Raw genomic sequence first — 18,700 nt, 5'->3', positions numbered from 1 at the left:
GAGCAGGAAGCTGAGCCACCCACACCTGCCCAGAGGGACAGCGCCGGGGGCAGATGAGTGGGCAGGAGTAGACACTGCATCCGAAACAGCTGAGCTTTCCCTCCTGCCCGACACCTGGGACTGGGGAGAAGGGAAACGGGGGGCCAGGGAAGCTCCCATCCTTCTATGACACCCTCTTCCTATGGGGTCCAGAGCATCCTGACGCCAGGCCCTCCCACTGAAGAGCAAGCCACCCCACCGGCCCCAGCCCATCCAGCCCGTTTGCTCAGCATCCACACGTGGTGCCCCCAGCCTCTGGTTCCAGGCCCCTGACCTGGGCCCCGCCCACCTTGCTGTTCTGGATGAGGCGAATCAGGTGTTCAAAGCAGTTGTTGCTGAGGAAGGTGGCCTGCAGCACTGGCCGGTCCTCGCACGCCAGCATCATGGGGATGGCATCTGTGGAGGGGTCAAGGGTCAGCCCCGCCAAGCCTCTTGCCAGCAGCACCTCTGGTCAGCCTAAAACCTTCCTCCCATGCTGCCCAGGCCGGCCTTTCCATCACCCTTGGGGCTTCCCCTGCTAATGCCACCTCCCCAAGAGGCCATACACACCGAGCATGCTGACCCGCAGGGTGACATGGGCTTCTTCAGGGTCTGGGCTTGGCCCGGCTGGCCAGTCGGTATTAAGGACGCGGAAGTAGCCCTCCAGCAGGGCTCGGAGCTCTGGCCCCCGCGGGGGTGCGCGGCTGGCATGCAAGACGTGTACGGCACCCACCAGCACCTCCAGGGCCAGCGGCACCAGGCGGGGGTCCTGGGCTGGCCTGTGGCCCCAGCCCCGCACCACACCCAGCAGGCCCTGCACAGAGCCGGCACTCACAGCCTTCTGCCCGTTCTCCTGCAGGTGTGGGCAGAGATGGGGAGTGGGTTCACCCAGCAGAGAGACCCCAAGACAGCCACTCCCTGCCCACAGGCTCCTCCCAGCCTACCTTCCCTCCCGCAAGAACAGCTCCGAAGAGGTGGATGAGACGCAGCAGGAGCACGGAAGGCAAGCGGTCTGCATCTTGCAGGCTTTCTGGACGGGGGAGGGGGCAAGACAAGGTCAGCAAGCTTGCAGGGCTATGGGTCCAGGGGCCACACAAGAGGTGGGTGCCCTGGGGTGGCTAGGCCACAGAACAGAGGCCGGGAGATCATGTCTCAGGGAGAAGACTGGTTCTGTGCTTGGAGCCTCTGAAGTGTCGTGACTCTGTGCCAGGGTTTCTCAGGAGGACACAGCCCTTCTTTGGGGAGCTTGTAAGGGGCATGGCCCTGCCCTGAGAGCCTAGCCAGACCCCTGGATCCTTAATCCTGAAAGTGAGGACCCCAGGGTGAGCGCCCCCCATACACACTTCCCCACGGCAACCTAGGGTTTAGTTTCTTAGATGCAAATCTCCTGGTCCCTCTGCGCTGTGACGGTTGGAGCTTGCCGTGAGCAGCTCTGGGGGCCCTCAGTGTCTACTACACAGATGCCCCACACCTCATCCCCCACACCCGCACTGGGACTTCTAGGGGCTTTCACAGCGTCATATCTGGGAGGCCCACCTGGCTCTGCTCCAGCCAAGCTGGACAGGATGCCAGGACATGAACTGAAACCCAGAGAGCAGAAAGGACCAGCTCTGGGTCACATGAGTGTGTGGGGGCTGGGGCCATGCAGGGCTGCCTTAACCGGTGGGATGGGGTGGGAGGCTTCCCTAGGAACAGGACCATGGCTGGAGAGCAGAGAGTGAGGGGGGGCTGGAAAGGAAGGCTGTGGGGAGGAGCAGGATGGGATTCTGAGGGTGTCAGGCCCCCACAGAGGAATTCACAGTACAGAGAACAAAATCCTGCGTGTATTAAGAAGAGTACTCAGGCTGTGGAACAGCAGAGCCAGGGAACTCCCCGGGGGCATCTCCCCTCTTGGAGGTGTTGCCCCCACTCCAGACCCAAGCCCGCGGCTCCCTGGGGCAACCCAGAAACACTGAGGTATTTTCTAGCCCAATACACCACCGCCTTCCCAAGCTGGCCTGCCCCTGTCCAGGCAGCACCCTGCCCTCGTAGTGGCTTACTGCAAGTCGCTCAGTCATGTGCAACTCTGCGATCCCATGGACTGTAGCCCGCCAGGCTCCTCTGTCCAGGGGATTCTCCAGGCAAGAATACTGGAGTGGGTTGCCATTTCCTTCTCCAGGGGATCTTCCCGACCTAGAGATCGAACCCAGGTCTCCCACATTGCAGGCGGATTCCTTTACCATCTGAGCCACCAGGAAAGACCCTGCCCTAGGCCCATCTGAGATCCTGGCCAGTCTCCTTCCAATGAGAGGAGAGAGGAGACCCAGGGGCATAAGGGAGAACAGGTGCCTAGAGATGTCCTGAGGGGTTAGCAGGAAGGGGGGACACCTACTGTAGCGACTGTCATGCGGAAGTGAAGAGACTGGGTGGACCTACAGGGACAAAAAGACTGGACCAGAGAGTTTGAAAACGGTCCAGGCCAGAATGGGGTACAAGTCACTGGAGGGATCCAGGAGATAGGAGAGAAGCAGGAAGGCAAATCAATTCCCCCCCTCAGAAAAGACATTACTCATTTTGTGCAGACATGCCCTTCCTCTCCTCTCTGCCCCTAAACTCCCATTTCCCTATAGAGGCCCATTCACATTCCTTCTCCCAGCACCAAGCGCAGCCGCATTAAGTGGGTCCTTACTGCATGTGCGATGGGGAAACCACAGGAAGGGGCTCGGGTTTGAGGGCGGGGCCAGATGGAGCGGAGTGGGATGGGGGTGGGGCCTGACCTCGGAAAAAGGCGCTGAATTCAGAGGGCAAAGCAGCTGGAGGGAACTTGTATTTGCTCTTCTCCTTGGCGCTGATGATTTCCCTGGGGGGGCAGGGATGGGGTAGGGGCCAAGGTGAGGCCAGCGCTTCACTCCTCCTGGGTCACACCCCCTCAGGGGCCTGCACCCCGCCCCTTCCACCCCTGCACGTGGGCCCCCCCAATCCTCTCCTCGGTCTTCTCTGGGTCCTCTGCCAGTGGGCCACCTCTCACCCCCTGTGCTGGCGCCGCCAGGTCTGGTATGGGTCGAAGAGGCCCTCACAGAGAAGCAGGGCATGCAGGGCTACAATCTCTAGCTGAGGCCCACGGTCCTCCTGCGGTGGTGGGGGTCCTTTCAGCTGTAGGCAGACGGAGAGGGTGGAAGGGTGTTAGCTGGGCCGTGGCTACCACCTGCCACCCCCAGGGTAGAGGCCACCTCACCTCGGCCACCAACTGGGTCAGCAGCGCCAGCACCCGGGGCGCCAGCAGCCGGCCCCAGCCCGCCTCTACGTTCTCAGGGTTCCTGAGGAGTGAATGATGGGAGAGGTCCCAGTGATATGCCAGCCCCTACCCCGGGCCCCAGCTCCACGCCCTCCCACCGTGGAGAAGACAACAGGGACCCACCTACAGAGGATGATGAAGAGCTTGAGCAGCAGCAGGGCTTGTTCCAGGTCCCTGGCGTCCAGCTGCTCGGCCAGCACATGCAGCACGTCCAGAGGGAGCAGCGGCACCTCGGCACCCGCCTCCTCTGGCCTGCGGGGGTAGGGGGGCGTCACGGGGCACCGAGGACCCCTCAGCCTCCCACCCTCTGAGGAGCTCCAGCCTCACCTGCGTGGCTCCAGAGAGGAGAGCGAGATGCTCTTCTCAAAGGCACCCACAAAGGCCTTCAGCCACTGCTGCAGGTAGCCCAGGTCCTTCTGCAAGGGAGGGCACAGAAGGGGCACAGTGGGCAGAGGTGGGGAGTGAATGGGGGTGGAGAGAGATTGCAGGCAGAGCGGGAGGGGAGGTTGGGGGGTGGGGAGAGAAACGGGGGGAGACAGGAAGTGGAAGGTCAGCATCAGAGGACTGCCCGGCATACTGACCACTCCCAGGCACCCCCGTCTGCACTTCTTGGCCTCCCGGTCTCTGCTCCCACTTCCTAAACTCTTGGGGATCCAGGCAAGCCTGACACCAGCAGGGGAGGAGCTTAAGTGTGTACACGTCTAGAGTGTGGCTGTGGCCCACAAGGGTGCTGGGGCTACAGGTCTCCAAGCCACTAGCCTCCCTGAATCCAAAGCTATGGGCTGGGCTCTCGTCTGCTACCTTCTCCCAGCTTCGCAGGCACCACCTCCAGGAAACCTTCCTGGACTGTACATCTCAGGATGCATGTGCACCATCGACCAGGCAGAGCCATGCACACACACCCCACCCACATGTGCAGGCGCAATGCCTGACCTCGCCCCAGGAACCTCCACCCACCCTGGCTGGTTACCTGGACCCCAGGTCCCAGAGCTGGTTCCATGGGCAAGAGCGACAGCGGCTGAGCCCAGGTCTGGGCGCCACCAGCCAGGGAAACTTTGGTGTGAACGGGAAATGTCCCCTCCCGCCCTGGCCCCTGGGGCAGGAAGCGCAGAGTCACGGTGGGGGAAGGGGGCCGCTTCCTCCCGGCAGACCGCAGGGATGTGGGGGGGCCTGGGGCACCCAGGGCCCAGCAAAAGAAGCTGCGAAGGACCCAGCCTAGCACCGGGGGTGGGGCCTGCAGCACAAAGGGGCGGGGGTCACACTGCCCTGGCTGGAGTTTGTGGACAGAAACTAGTTGTATAGGCGTGAAGTCCGGCCTATCTAGGGACAGCCTGTGGTCCCTACTACAATAGTGCCCTTCATTCAGGGCACCCACAGTTCCCTGAGCAGGGTCTGAGGCCTCTGGCCCAGGAAATAATACTGGAAGACTCATCCATACCTTTGCCTTGCCCTCAGGCCAAGTCTTGTCTTGGCTCCCCATCGGCCCTGCAGGTCTCTTGCTTCAGGCACACAGGTAAGCCCCTGACAGCCCTGACCTCTAAGCTCCTCCCAGGGCATAGAGTGGGCGGTGGCCTGGAACTAAGCTCCTCCTTCCATCCCTCCACCTTCCCTCCTTCGACGCTGGCGTCATCTGGAGCTCCCATCTAACAGTAGGGCGGCAACTTTCTTTCCCAGGGGCAGAGGGGAAGGATAGGGACTAAAGTGGAGAAACTTTACGGGCCAGGGACTCATCACAGGCAACACCCCAAGACTGTTCCCCGGCTGCCAAGACCTCAACTCCAGGACCTGCACAACTATCTGCATGGACAGCTCATGTTTTGACCACTTGTGGGCCTCACACCACAGGGCCAGGACTGAACGGGCCCCAGGGAAGAGGGCCTGACCCCAGCAGACTGGGCCAGGCCCCCCAGAAACTGTGGCAGAGCAGCCCTCCACCCCATGGTTGAACCATCTCATACATTTTGTCACAGAGCTGAGACCCAGGCAGCTCAGAGACAGGGTGCGGCCACTGGGGTGCACACCACCAGGACTTTCTGCCGGTCAGTTCTCTTTGGTGACCTCGCCACCCTATGCTGCTGGCCGCCTCCCTGCTCACCTACCTCTGTCCATTCCATACCTCTCCTCTCCACAGACCAGCAAGGGCACCAGCATGCCCAGCCCTGAAAACACCAAAGCCGGCCAGGGCTCTCAAGACTATTTCTTCTGAACTCTTCCCATGGCAGATGGAAAAACGGGGGGCCCCTGAGGGGATGCCTCATGCACCACCACAGCTGCAGCTGTACCTCTAAGGATGCTAAAAGCCAGTCCTATGTTCTAGGCCAGGCCCACTCACGGTGGCTAGAGTCAGTCAGCCGAGCTGACTGCACAACTCACGCCTCTGCCTGGGTGATCCCACAGATCCCAGTCTACCTGCAGAACTGTCCCAACACCATCCCGCCTTCTACTCCCAAACCACCCCTAGTCAAGCCACCGTCTCTCCCACCCAAAACATGAGTCTCTTTGGCCCACTGTAGCTCTGATGAGCACTCACAAGCCACATATGACCACGTCCTCCCTCCCTGGACCAAAGACAAAGGCTTCATTGCTACGCCAGGCATCCTGGGTCCCTAGTCCAACCAGGGCCTGCTTCTCCAGCCTGTCTGGCCTTCATGTCTGTGATGCACACTCTCCTGTGCAGGCCTCTGCTCCCCACCCAGGCCCTGGTGCCATTTGTGACTTGCGCTTGTGGTACTTAAGCAGGAATCCTTCACCCTCTTTATGTCCATCACCTCAATCAACCCTCCCAGACCTGGATGGGCCCCCTCAAACTCTGCACACCTCCTGCTTCCTGTCCCTAGAACCATATCCTCTGCCTGTCCGGTCTTGCAGACTTCCAACAGGTCCAGGCTGGGCTGGGTTCAGGGCTGAGGCAGTGCAGGCGGCAGCCTCGGTGGGTTCTGGAGGGGTCTCTGAAGCACAGGACTAGGCAGGGGAAGGGGTAACTGCCTGTCTTGACTCTGTGGGTCTCACCTCTTCACCCCTGGAGGCCTCAGCCTGGCTCTGACCCGGGTCCTATGACTTGAGGCTGCAGTGCTGGGGGACTGGGAAGCTGAGAAGAGCAGGGGCCTTGTGCATGGAGGCAGTGCCATGTGCAGAAGGTTCCAGAGCCTGAAAGAGGCGGCTGTGCTGCCTGGGCTCCCACACTCCTCTCAACGATCCGCCTCGCCGGCTCCTCCTTCCCACTCCAGCTCTGAACAGGAGCATGGGCAGGCCAGCCCACTCCCCACCCCACCTGCCTGGCCCAGGGTCCCAACCCTGCCCCTCCCGTCAGGAAGGTCAGTAGCAGCCACACTCCGCTCTGGGCCCTGCAGCGGGGAGAAAACTGTGGGTGTGGGGGAGGTCAGTTTCCCGGGGTGGGGGGTGGGGGGCGGTTCTCAGAGTCACCCCTGTAGGGACCCCAATTTATGCCCCACCAGCCTTGAGGACACTTGGTGCTGAGGGAGGGGAGCTCCCGAGGGCTGGCGAGACCCTGGATGGGCAGGGAACCACCACTTCCTCACAACTCTGAGCTAACCGGGAAGATGGGTGGGCGTGGCTGTCTGTCGGGGGCACAGGGACCACTGAGTGCCTGGCACCACGCTGCCTGAGACCTGCCTGCCCTACCCCAAGCCTGAAAGCTGCCCTGTGTCCCAGGGCCCAGACTTTGCCCCAAATCCCCATCACCATCAAACACAAAAGTTCCTTAAACAGCACCCAGCGCCCCCCAGGGCACATTGGTTACACCACTATTGGGGCAGCCGGCCAGCCGCCCTACCACAGGCTCAGGGTATGTCCACTGCCGCCTCCTCCAGCTGAAGCCCCACTGGCGTGGTGCCCACCTCACCGCCAGCCTCATGCGCCACATTCATGGTATTACTCACTATTCCCAACCCCACAGGTCTGCATGTGTTTGGCTTTCCGCGTTTCCTCTGCCTGAACATTCCCTATCAGAGTCAGCACCTCCCGCAAGATGCAGCTCTCTCTGGAACTTCAGAGGTCGGGGGTCCCACACTGAATGTGGGTAAGGGCATGGATTCTGGAGTCCAGTCCCGATTCTTACACTTGGTAGCTTACTTAACAGTAATCTCTCAAAAGGGAACCCTCCTACACTGTTGGTGGGAATGCAAATTGGTACAGCCACAATGGAGAACAGTAGGGAGGTTCCTTAAAAAACTAAAAATAGAGCAATCATATGGCCCAGCAATCCCACTCCTGGGCATATATCTGGGAAAAAAAAAAAAAACATTCTTTGAAAAAAATACATGCACCTCAGCGTTCACTGCACCACTATTTACCATAGCCAAGATAGGGAAGCAACCTAAATGTCCATCAACAGAGGAAAAAATAAAGAAGATGTGGTACATATATACAATGGAATATTATGCAGCAATAAAAAGGAACAAAATAATGCTATTTACAACATTAATGGATCTAGAGATTGTCATACTAAAAGAAGTCAGACAAAAAGACATATTATGTGATATCACTCATATGTGGAATCTAATTTTTAAAAAATGATATGGACGAACTTATATATAAAACAGAAACAGACTCACAGAGTTAGAAATCAAATTTATGGTTACCAAAGGAAAAAGGTAGAGGCGAAGGATAAATTAGAAGGTTGGGATTAACACACACACATATATATAAAATAGATAATTATAAAGGAGTACTGTATAGCACAGGAAACTTTATTCAGTACTCTAAAATAACCTATATGAGAAAAGAATCTGGAAAAGAACAGACATATGCACACGTGTATCTGACTGCGACACACCTGAAGCTAAACACAAACTGTAACGCAACTGCAATACAAACAAAAATCTAAAAAACAAAAAAACCAAAACATTAACCTGTTTCAGCTGCCTCTTTAAAGATCATTGCTTTGTTTAACAGGTAAAGGCTTCCCGACCATACCCACCAGCATGTGCTAAGGTGAGTGGGCTCTGCCTTTCCAAGCCCTTGGCATTCTACAGCATCACTCTCTTCTCCCCACCCACCTCCATGAGTGACAGGTGAGTGACAGACCTTGGGTCACTGGCTGAACCAAAGTCCCAAGGGCTACTCCCCAGCTGGGTTGTCCAGGCAAGTGGAATGGGAGGATCATGGTGGACCCTGGGTTAGTGTTAGGAGCAGGGTAGGGAGAGCAGACTGAGGCTCCACAGTGGTGATTCCTCCCAGTCAGCACCCCTTCTCCTGGAACAGGCAAACAGAAATGGGATAAGGTGGGATGGAGCCCGATCAGGATGACCTCTTTCAGGCCTGGGCGTCTTCCCAGTCAGCATCAGGAGGGGGATGGCAATGTCAAGCTGAAAGTGGCTTTGGGCTACACCAGGAAGACTGGAGGTCAGACTCAGAGGACCTCAGGCCAAGGAATGAAACACGAAGATGGGGACTTCTCCAGGGCCAAGGCAACTGAGACTAGTGTTTCAAGGGCCTAGGTGGCTGGGCCAGCCACTTCCCTTACCTGGGGAGGGGTTCTTGAAAGGCATGGACCTTCTGGTCTCCGTAACACCCCTTAGGACTTAACCTTCCCCTTGTCCTATCACTATGGAAACCAAGAATTTCCTTTCAGGGTCCCCATAGTAACCGACTTGTTTCCATGGGGACCCCACACTTCCACATCAGCTCCCCAGTTGCCATAACAACTCCAGTGATTACCAGCCCCTCCCCCAACTCTGGGCTCTATGCTACTCTCCCCATTACCTCAGTCTCTCCCTCTTCAGTTGCCTCAGTAATGAAGGCAGGGAGGAGGAAACCCTGGTTGCCCCTATGAGGTATGGAAGGGGACTGGTGCGGCCAAGCAGCAAGGGGGTCCTTTTCCTCATCTCAAGAGGGTGAACTGAGGCATAAGAAGAAATATGGCCCAGCCAAGGTCCCAGAGGGAGCAGAGGGCCTGACTAGGTTCCCATGATGCAACAGGGCTCATCGCTCAGGGTGAGGGACCAGGAGGGGTGGGCAAAGCAAGGTCAGCTGGAGTTCTCACCTGACCTCCCTGGAGCCCCGTGTCCTCAATGACACAAATGGAGTTCAGCCTGGGCTCCACACCTGTACCCTCAACATCTGTCCCGACCTCTGGGCCCCCGAGTGTCCCTCAGCTCTCATGCACCCCAGTGCTCCCTTTCACTGGAGGGCTACCAAGCAACACCGCTGCTCCAGCTGCAAGGGGGCCGCGCATCTGCATATTTTGCATCACCTTTACACACCAATTGCAGCCTTTGGGTGCTGTCCCCAGCCCCCTTATCCTTGTGCCCACTTCCTAAGCCCTCACTAGGGAAGCCCTGCTGGGGGGTCCTCTGGGCGTGCTGCCACCCGTCCCTCTCACTCCTGACATCCTGCCTCTATTTCCCACGGCCATGTGCCTGATCCTCCCTGTCCTGCGCCCTCAGATCTCAAGGCCCAAACTCTGTCCTCTGGCACCACATCCCTGACAAGTCGCTGCTCTGGGGCCTAATGCCTCCATCCAGCTAATACCCAGGAAGCACCTACTAAATGTGAGGTGAAACCGTGGAGTAGCAAGCACAATGAGGGTGCAAACCAGGACATGCCTGGGCTGAGGTCCAGCTCGGTCGGGGTGGGGGGGACAGGGCGCAGGCCCACCTGAGTTCTGCCCATGGAGCCAGGCCTTTCCTGGGTAAAGAAACGCAGGGCAGAGGCTGGCTGGAGCTCTGCGGGACAACCTGCGTACAACCCTGCCTTGGTTTCCCCGCTAAGGCCCTGGGAGGCTCAGACTGAGTGATGTCTAGGGCTCCTTCAGGAGCCACCCACAGCCCCCTCACCCACTCGTGGCCCCCAGAGGTACGGGGTGAGGGGGGCTGAATCTAGGGTCTGTGAGGGGAAAGGAAGGGCAGAAACGGGGGTGCTCCCTGGGCGGGCCCAAACCCACAACTGGGGAAACAGGTTTACCAGCTGATGTCAGCTCTCACTGCTGAAGGGAGGGGTGAAAGTATTGGGGGACCTACTGGCTGGGTGGCTGGCCAGCTCAGGGTTTCTTAATAGCCTCTATCAGTTCAACCCCTTACCTACCTTCCGCTCCCCTGAGCACACACACAATAGGTCCCGGCAGGGCTCTGACGCGGGCAGCCACCAACCACTCCAACCACTCCCTGGGAGCCCAGTGCAGAGGGTGGGGACCACGTTCCGGGAGCAGGAGCAGGACCAAGCCGGCAGGAAGGCCGTGCTGGGAGGCTGGCTGGAGCTTCCTCTCCCCAGGAAACCTGGCCCCTCCCGGCTCCGGGGTTCACACTCATATCCTGGATTTGTTTGCCTGGCCCCAGGCTGTCCCCTGCCTGCCCAGGCTTCCAAGGCTACAACCAGCTAGCCTGTGCCCCAGACCTCCCCAGTGAGGTGAGGAGTGGGAGGGGGAGAAGGGACTCAGCACAGGTGAATGCTAAACACCTGTGAGGGACTGACTGCCTGCAGAGCTCAGCTAGAAGGGGCAGCAGGAGGCACCCGTGTTGGAGGTTCGGTTCTGGGAAACCACACCTTCCCCCAGAAGCATGCCACCCTGCCTGAAGACCCACCATTAACAGCCCTCAGACTCATCACCTCGTTCAAGCCCTTCACCTAATCACAAGAGAAGAAACTCACGACCAAGAACCCGCCCACGACCACGGGGACAATCAGAAGCACAATTAACATCCCTCAGATGTATCCCATCATCCAAGCCCCCCTTCACCTGGTTACAACTGAAGGAAGTGAAGACCAAGAACCTGCCCGCAACCACGAGGGCAATGAGAAGCATAAGGGCCAGTGGCAAGTTTCCTCCTAAAGCTTTTCTCCATCACAAGGACCAGTCTTTGGACATAGAGACAGAGAAGCCAGGGGAACAGGATCCAATGGAGCAGGGAAGCAGGAAACTTCTCTGGCCTGGACCAGTCATACTGGCTACCCCAGTCATACTGGCTACCCCTCTGCAGAGTTCAGGCCACTCCAGGCCAGGACTGTGCCAAATTTACAGATATGGAAATGGAGCTCAGGGTGTAAACAGCATGCATGCCCTGAATCACACCAAAGATGGACTCTACTCCATTCACTGCCTCCTGCCAGATGCCTGGATTTCTCACCACCCGAGCGGGCTCAAGAAGCTATGGCCTTTGTGGCCTGGATTCCTGGTCCCTGGGGCCCCAGACCTAGCCTGCAGTCCTGAGAGACAGTGGGCTAGCCTATTCTCAGAGGGCCGGCTGATATGAGTGTGAACTTCCCCCCAGTGCCCAGATCAGGAGCACACAATAGTCCATTGTGCCCAAGGTGCGCCTGAGCCAGGAGTGTGATGCCAGGCAGGTGCAGGGAGGAAAGTTGGTGCTGGGTGAAGGGCAGAGGAGTGTTGCCCTGGGTTCTCTCCCTGCTGTGGATACAGAAGGAAACTGGGGCCCTATGTGTTCGATACAATTTGGGGGACACCTGGGTTGCTCCCATCACCTTGAGGCCACTTAAGGTAGTCAATGAGGCAGGATGAGAATCTCAGGAGAAAATGGTATCCCTCCATCCCTTTCAAACATCCCTCCCAGCTAGTCTGTATTCCCCGTCTCCACCCTCAGCATCCAGAGAAAATCTTTTCTTTGGGCTGGACCCCCGGTTAACCCACACCCTCCTCTGCGCCCGGGGTTGGGGTGGGGCCGGCTGGGGTCAGGAACTCACCACGGTCAGTTCGCTGCAGCGGATCTGATGAGTTGACCCAAGACCGAAGTAGTGACCTCCCACCAAGCCCACTCAGACCCGTCGACCAAGACTACCCAACTGGGCACAGCCGTCAGGAGGAGCAAGCCCAAATGCAAAGTAAGCCCCCCAACCTGGCCCCCCCGCCGGGGCCTCGGTTTCCCCATCTGTAAAAGAGATAAAGGCCGGCTTGGTCCGGGCCCCTCTCCTCCGGCACAACCGATGCTACCCAGTCCGCACCCAAGAGGCTCCAGCGTGGCGCGCGCCCGCGAGGACAGACCCCCAGGTGTAAACGCCAGAGGCACCAGCGGGCCGGGGGCGCACACGTGCGTGCGGAGCCGGAGCAACCCCGGCTCGCGCGCAAATACGCGGCCCAGGTTGCGCCGAGCGCAGGTGCAGCAGGCGCCGGGCGCGCGGAGCTGGGGGCCCGGCGAGCGCGGGGCGGGGCGGGCTCACCTGCGCGTAGTAGAGCAGCCACAACTCATAGAGCCGCTCCGAGGCGGCCATGGCCCGATCGGGCTCCGGCGCTGCTGCACGCCACCTGCCGCCACCGCCTCCTCCTCCGCGCCGCCCGCCGGTTGCCCTCGGCCAGGCCCATGGGCGGAGGGCGTCACTCCAGGGCGGAGCGGCCCGGTACTACTGGGGGAAGTAGTACTGGCCCCCGCCGCGCTCCTCCTCCCGGTCGGCCGCCGCCCGGCTTCCTGCACTTCGGCGGCTGCCACCGCCGCCCCGCCCCTCCCGGGACCGAGCAGAGGGCGGGGAGCCCGGCGGGAGGAGGAGCCTGAAGTCAGGGCGGCCCGGAGGGCGCCCAGCGGCCCCGCCCCCCTCCCCCAATCCGCGCGCTACCAGTGCCTCGGGTAGGGCCAATCTGAGCCTGCCGGACTGGGGTCGGGGTCTGGGATTCCAGACTTAACCCCAGGTCTAGACCTGACCGACACGCAGCCCGCCTGGCTGGAACGGCCACCATTCGTGCAAGGGAGAGGCTCGCGGGCTTGAGGGAAGGGGCTGCAGGCCGCGGGTAGATGGGCAGTGTCCTTCAACAAGTTGTGAGGACAATAACCGTGATGACCACTTGTAGAACTTATACGTGCCAGGTGCTGGTCTAAGTGCTTTACGCGGAGACCGAAGTGCCACCTTTTTTTTTTAATCCTATTGTTAGTGGAGCAGGATAGTGCGACGGGAGTGTGGAGTGCGGAGAGGGGATAAGAAAACTAGGACAAAACTCAAATAGCTCTGGGCGAGCAGTTTCCTCCACCTGTTTAGCAGTAGCTTTCACCTCGCCTGGATCCCCTCCTTCAGGAAGCCTTCCTAGATGCTCCAAGTGGAGGCAGCCTTCACTCCAGGGTTCAGCACTTGGTTCACATCTTTTGTTTTAATTTCAAGAGGATAAAGGCTAAAGGGTGCCTCGTGCCTCTGTTTGACAGGCAGAGAAACTGAAGCCCCGATGGGCCAAATGAGGACCATTTGGGCAGCATGAACAGGGACAGATGCCAGACAGTTTTCAGAACCAGTGCCACCATCACCCCTGGGCATTTTTCTTTCCCTACTTCCCCCACCCCCAGCACCCTGAGACGTGAGGAGGGCCCTTGTTGTTGGCCAAGGGTAAGGCCCTCTATTGGGGCTGCCTGGGGGTTGCGAGTGGGGTTGCAGGACCCAGAGAGTTACCATCAATTGGAGGAATTGAGTCTGGAGCCCACTAGACCCTGGGTGGCCAAGAGGAGACACTCTGTCTCCATACCCATCCTATGCTGTCCTCGTGGGTTCACGGGCATCTCCTCCACTCTGGCCTTCTTCTCTGCCCCATCCATCCTACTTCTGACATTTCCTGAGCACTGACTACCTTCCTATTGTGTATCACCTGGATACCTGGAAGGGCACCAAAAGGCCCAGGGTACAGAGGTCAAGAGGGTCATTCGTGGGGACAGCCTAAATAGGGTTGTGTGGCCCTGGAGATCTCTGTTGGGAACTGGGAAGGAAGGAGTGGGTGTCCACCTGCTGTCAGACTGGGAAGGGAGACCACAAGCGGGGAACGGCCTTGTTGAGACAAGTCAGGGGTGTGGGTGTGGGTGGTGGGGGGAGGAGGAGGGCATGGGCTCCTCTCCTCAGGAGGTGCGAGGAAGTGTGGCTCTGTGAACCTGGATAGGCTATCAGAAGATACTGACTTCGGCCAAAGAGGACTGTCTGTTGTCGGTTGTCAGGCCATGTTAATTAACTTGAAAGGATACCGTGGCAGCTCCAGCTGTGGAGCGGTGCACCTATTGGCCAAGGCCACACCAACTGTCAGCTTAGATCTCAGGAACTAAGCTCAGAGTGGTCTCTTGGGGCCCCCTGGGCCCAAGTTGGGGTTTGCTCTTCTTCGGGTTAGGTAGTCTGGCTCCGGGTACTCTGCCACGCCATGAGGGGTTCGAGGTGGGAGGGGAGCATCCTTGAACCCAGAGGAAAATGGTCATTCAGCCAAGCCCTGCTCTGCTTAGGCTCTGTCTGAGCTGACAGCGGCCAGAGAAGGGCCCAGGGGCCCATGAACAAGTGTATCAAGGAAGCCACTGGTATCTTAAGAGGAAAGGAAAGGCAGACCACTTAATCTGGGGTCGGAATGGAGTGAGTCAGGGAAGCCTTCCTGAAGGCATTCGAGCCTTGAAGAATCAGAAGTGGACAAAGATGGGTTAGTTCAGTAGCTCAGTCGTGTCCAACTCTTTGCGACCCCATGGACTGCAGCACGCCATGCCTCCCTGTCCATCACCAACTGCCGGAGTTTACTCAGAAAAAAAAGATGGGTCAGCGAATTGCAAAGTGGCGCCTAGGTAAAAACCAGAGAGATCGATGCGCTCTATCCTCCTTCACTCAGGTCTGGCTGCTCTTGCCGCTTTTCCCCTAATTGGCATTGGACGAATCGAGCCTTGGAGCCTTCTTTACCGGCCCCGAAGAGTTCGGAGAGCCGCGAGGGAGGAAGAAGGCGGGTCCATTGGTTGGCTTTCGGGTCTTCCTGCTCTTCCATTCTCGTCCCTGGATTGGCCGTGAGAGGCTCATCTACACCTTGCGCCTGCGCGCTGAGGGGAGAAAGAAGGTTGAGGGGGTTGTCTGTGGGCAAGATGGCGGCGACTGCGGCCGGTGTGGGCCGATTAGAGGAAGAGGCGTTGCGGCGAAAGGAACGGCTGAAGGCCCTACGGGAGAAAACCGGACGCAAGGTGAGGAAGGCCCTGTGAGGGCCGTGACTGAGGTAACCAACGTTTGGATCCGCCATAGCGACGAGAGGGCAGGGGGCTGCTGGGAAAAGGCAACGGCCGAGGTCACGCATGCGCGCGGTTCGAGCATGCGCACTGCGTCTGTGCCAGCCCAGTCCATGTGGCTTTGCTAGAGCTGTTTGTCCTTCGCAGGTGCTGTCGCGCATGCGTAGCGACGGGTAGGGCAGTGGTCGTCGCTCCGCAGTCCCTTTGGCTCCTGTGTTTTCCGTATGGGACTCCAGGGCCACTACGAGTTTCTCCTGGTCATTGGTTTAGGCGTGGTTTGTTCGCGTCTGAACACGCTGAGTCTAACGTTTTCCCATGACCATCCGGCCTGTGTGCCAGAGCGCTCGGAGAACGGCAGTACGCAGTGTACTCTGAGCGCCCGGCTGAAAGCCTTGAGTACAGAAACCCGACAAGAAAGATCCATTTCTAGATTAGGGTAGACTTCGGGGAAAGAGGCGGGCGCTTAGTTGTTTACCAGGCTCTTCTTTGGGGCTGGACCGTGTAGTCCTACTGGGTGCCAGGCTTGGAAGCGTTGTTCCTTGGTCTTGTTTGACGCCAAAATGGCCTGATTCTGTTTCTACTTTGTTCTTCTCTCGGAAGTAATCGAGGGAAAGGAGAACTCAGGCTCACTGCTTCTGTGCGAACCCTGGACCTGTCACTTGGGGTTGTGAGATGTGGAACAAATTGCTTCATCTCCGTGAGCCTCGGTTTCTTCATGTCTCCAGTGGAGGATAACAACCCCTAAACGTTCGTTCTCACTGGATTGTTTACTCTGTTAGATTATCTATATGCAAGAGCCCTGGAGACTGTAGAGTACGGAGGATGGACGTTGTTTATTCTGCTGTGTTTGGATGGGCAAAAACTTTGTCCTCAAGTGTGCAAAATACAAAGGATGTTATCTAGACCTGCAAGGGATTGGGGAAAACAGGGAGGCCATTTTCCAACTAAAAAAAGAGTCAGGCAGGTCGCTTTGGTTTGTTGCTTTTCTGCATGGCTCTCTGATGTCCTGCTAGAAAAGAGGAAGGGGAAGTTAATAGAGAGTGAAAGCCAGCAGAATTGCCTTCTGTTTTTATTGGCAACTTTTCGGTCCTGTCAGTCATCTCTGCAAACTTCGTGGCCCAGGGATGCTCAGGACTTCAACTTTATAAACAGTAGCTAGTCGACTGGAGCTGTTGGCTTAGATTTAGGGCCCAGATGATTGGAATTTGGGTTTGAGGGCAGAACACAAAGAACAAAACAGCATCCTCAATCCCCCTTACAATGGGAAGGAGGCCCAGGCTATCAGAAAACTGGCCTTTAAATAAACTATATATTTATTTTTGGCTCTGCTGGGTCTTTGTTGCTGAGTGGACTTATCTCTAGCAGCAGCAAGCTGGAGCTACTCTAGTTGTGGTGTGCAGGGCTTCTCATTGAGGTGGCTTCTAGTTTTGTGGAGCTCTGGGATATAGGCACAATAGTTGTGGCACCCGGGCTTAAGTTGCTTTGCACCATGTGGGATCTTCCCAGATCAGAGGTTGAACCCACATGTCTTTTGCATTGGCAGGCGGATTCTTTACCACTGAGCCACCAGAGAACTCCAAAACTCAGCTTTTAAGAGGGATTCTCTCAATGGGCTGAAAAAATGAGCCTATTTTTTCCCTTTGCTTTAAAAAAAGTTGTGTAGAATATACATAAACACAAAATTTACCATTAGATACTAATTGTGGTTATAGTTTTGATTTTCATTTCTCTGATGATTAGTGATATTGAACATCTCATGTGCCTATGGCCATTTGTGTGGGTTTTTTTTTTTTTTGAGAATTGTTTATCAATCCTTTCCCCCTATTTTTTTCTTTTTGCTATTGCTTTGCTCATTTTTTAATTGGGTTTTGACTGTAGTTGTTGAATTGTTCTTCATGTGTTCTGGATTTTAAGCCTATATCAGATAAGTGATTTGTAAATATTTTCTCCCACTCCCAAGGTTGTATTTTAACTTTGTGCTAATGTCTTTTGATGTGCAGAGTTTTAAATTTTGATGGTCATTTTACCTTTTTCTTTTTCTGTTGTGGAGGCTGCTTTTGGTATTGCACCTAATGAACCATTGTCAAATAGAAGATCATGAAGTTTTTCCTCTGTTTTTTTTTCTAAGAGTTTTATAGTTTTAGCTCTTCCATTTAGGTCTTTGATCCATTTCAAGTTAATGTTTGTATATGGTATAATGTACTTTCTTTTGCATGTGAAGGTCCTACTTTCCCGGGCCCATTTGTTGAAAAGACTGTCCTTTCTCTATTGAATGTTCTTTGTGCCCTTGTTGAGAATCATTTCACGGTATATGCAGGAGTTTATTTCCGGGCTCTCTCTCCTGTCCCGTTGGTCTGTAGTTTGTCCTTAGGGCTGTGTCACACTGTTTTGATTACTGTACCTTTGTAGTAAGTTTTGAAATCAAGAAGAATGAGTCCTCCAACTTAATTCTCTTTCAGGATTCTTTTGGCTATTTGGGATTCCTTGAGATTCCATATGAATTTACTTTTATTTTTTCTGTTTGTGCAGAAAGCACCATTGAGATTTTGATAGGGGTTGCTCTGAATCCATAGATCATTTTGAGGAGTATTGCCATCCTAACAATATTGTCTTCCAGTTCAAGAGCATGGGATGTCTTTATGTTGTTTAAGTCGCCAATTCCTCTCAGCAGTACTCTCTAGTTTATACTGTACAAGTCTTCAGCCTCATTGGTAAATTGGTATTAGTGTTCCTCAGTATTTTATTCTTTCTCATGCTGTTGTAAATAGGATTATTGTCTTAAATTCCTTTCAGGTTGCTCTTTGCCAGAAGTGCTGCTGATTTTCATCAGTTGATTTTGTATCCTGGAACTTTGCTGAATTTGTTACTGTTCCTGAGTTTTTTGTTTTTATTTTTATTCTTATTTGTTTTTATCTGGGTGGGTTGTTTGTCTGTTTTGGTGGGCTCTTTGGGGTTTTCTGCATATAAGATCATGTCCTCATTGAACATCCTTTTTTGGCAAGTCTAGCTAGGAGCTCTTGATTATTCCACTCGTATAGGCCTTTTCCTGCTTACAAAGGGAAGTTAGAATGTTTAGTTGATTCTTCAGTTTCCACACAGTGGTGTCAGTGGTGCAGCAGTGGTAGGCGATGAAATGTTATTTGGTTTGTTTGAACATGGGTTATTAGAGCTAGTACTCCTTGTGTTCAGCAGGTGTCTGTTGCGCATGCACCGTGCACCAGCCGTTCAGACACTGGAGGTGCCACAGTGAACCAAGCACACAGAAGCCTGTGCCCCAGGCAGCTTCCATTTAGCTGGGGGAGCACTCGGTCAAGCAAAATACATCTTGTGTTAGATGGAGATGGTGTTATGAAGAAAAGGAAAGAAGGAAAGAGAGATGGGGTGTAGCTGGTGCTCCTGTTTTACTCAGTAGCTCTGGCAGTTTAATTTCTTTATTAAAGGCAACAGTATTTTCAGATTTAACATGGTTAATGATACCACCTGCCTGGCTTATCTTATCTGGTGT

At 55.9% G+C, this 18,700-nt stretch overlaps 2 protein-coding genes across 2 annotated transcripts in view; one reads left to right on the top strand and one right to left on the bottom strand.

Annotated features, from left to right (window-relative positions):
* Positions 1-12,551, bottom strand: part of NBEAL2 (neurobeachin like 2) — a 30,142-nt gene extending 17,591 nt beyond the window's left edge. The window contains exons 1-9 of the mRNA XM_052648596.1: positions 12,425-12,551; positions 3,620-3,708; positions 3,416-3,544; positions 3,233-3,314; positions 3,026-3,150; positions 2,775-2,857; positions 963-1,048; positions 589-871; positions 329-435 (exon numbers count right to left, since the gene is read on the bottom strand). Of these exons, the coding sequence (XP_052504556.1) occupies positions 329-435; positions 589-871; positions 963-1,048; positions 2,775-2,857; positions 3,026-3,150; positions 3,233-3,314; positions 3,416-3,544; positions 3,620-3,708; positions 12,425-12,475 (1,035 nt within the window). The 5' untranslated portion in view covers positions 12,476-12,551. The remainder of the gene's footprint in view (positions 1-328; positions 436-588; positions 872-962; positions 1,049-2,774; positions 2,858-3,025; positions 3,151-3,232; positions 3,315-3,415; positions 3,545-3,619; positions 3,709-12,424) is intronic.
* Positions 12,552-14,899: 2,348 nt separating this feature from the next.
* Positions 14,900-18,700, top strand: part of CCDC12 (coiled-coil domain containing 12) — a 40,966-nt gene continuing 37,165 nt past the window's right edge. The window contains exon 1 of the mRNA XM_052663430.1: positions 14,900-15,153. Within this exon, the coding sequence (XP_052519390.1) occupies positions 15,058-15,153 (96 nt within the window). The 5' untranslated portion in view covers positions 14,900-15,057. The remainder of the gene's footprint in view (positions 15,154-18,700) is intronic.

Source organism: Budorcas taxicolor, chromosome 1 (assembly GCF_023091745.1).
Source record: "Budorcas taxicolor isolate Tak-1 chromosome 1, Takin1.1, whole genome shotgun sequence".
Classification (NCBI taxonomy): Eukaryota; Metazoa; Chordata; class Mammalia; order Artiodactyla; family Bovidae; genus Budorcas; species Budorcas taxicolor.
The sequence above is the reverse complement of the archived record's forward strand: the minus strand, read 5'-3'. Positions and strand labels throughout refer to the sequence as shown.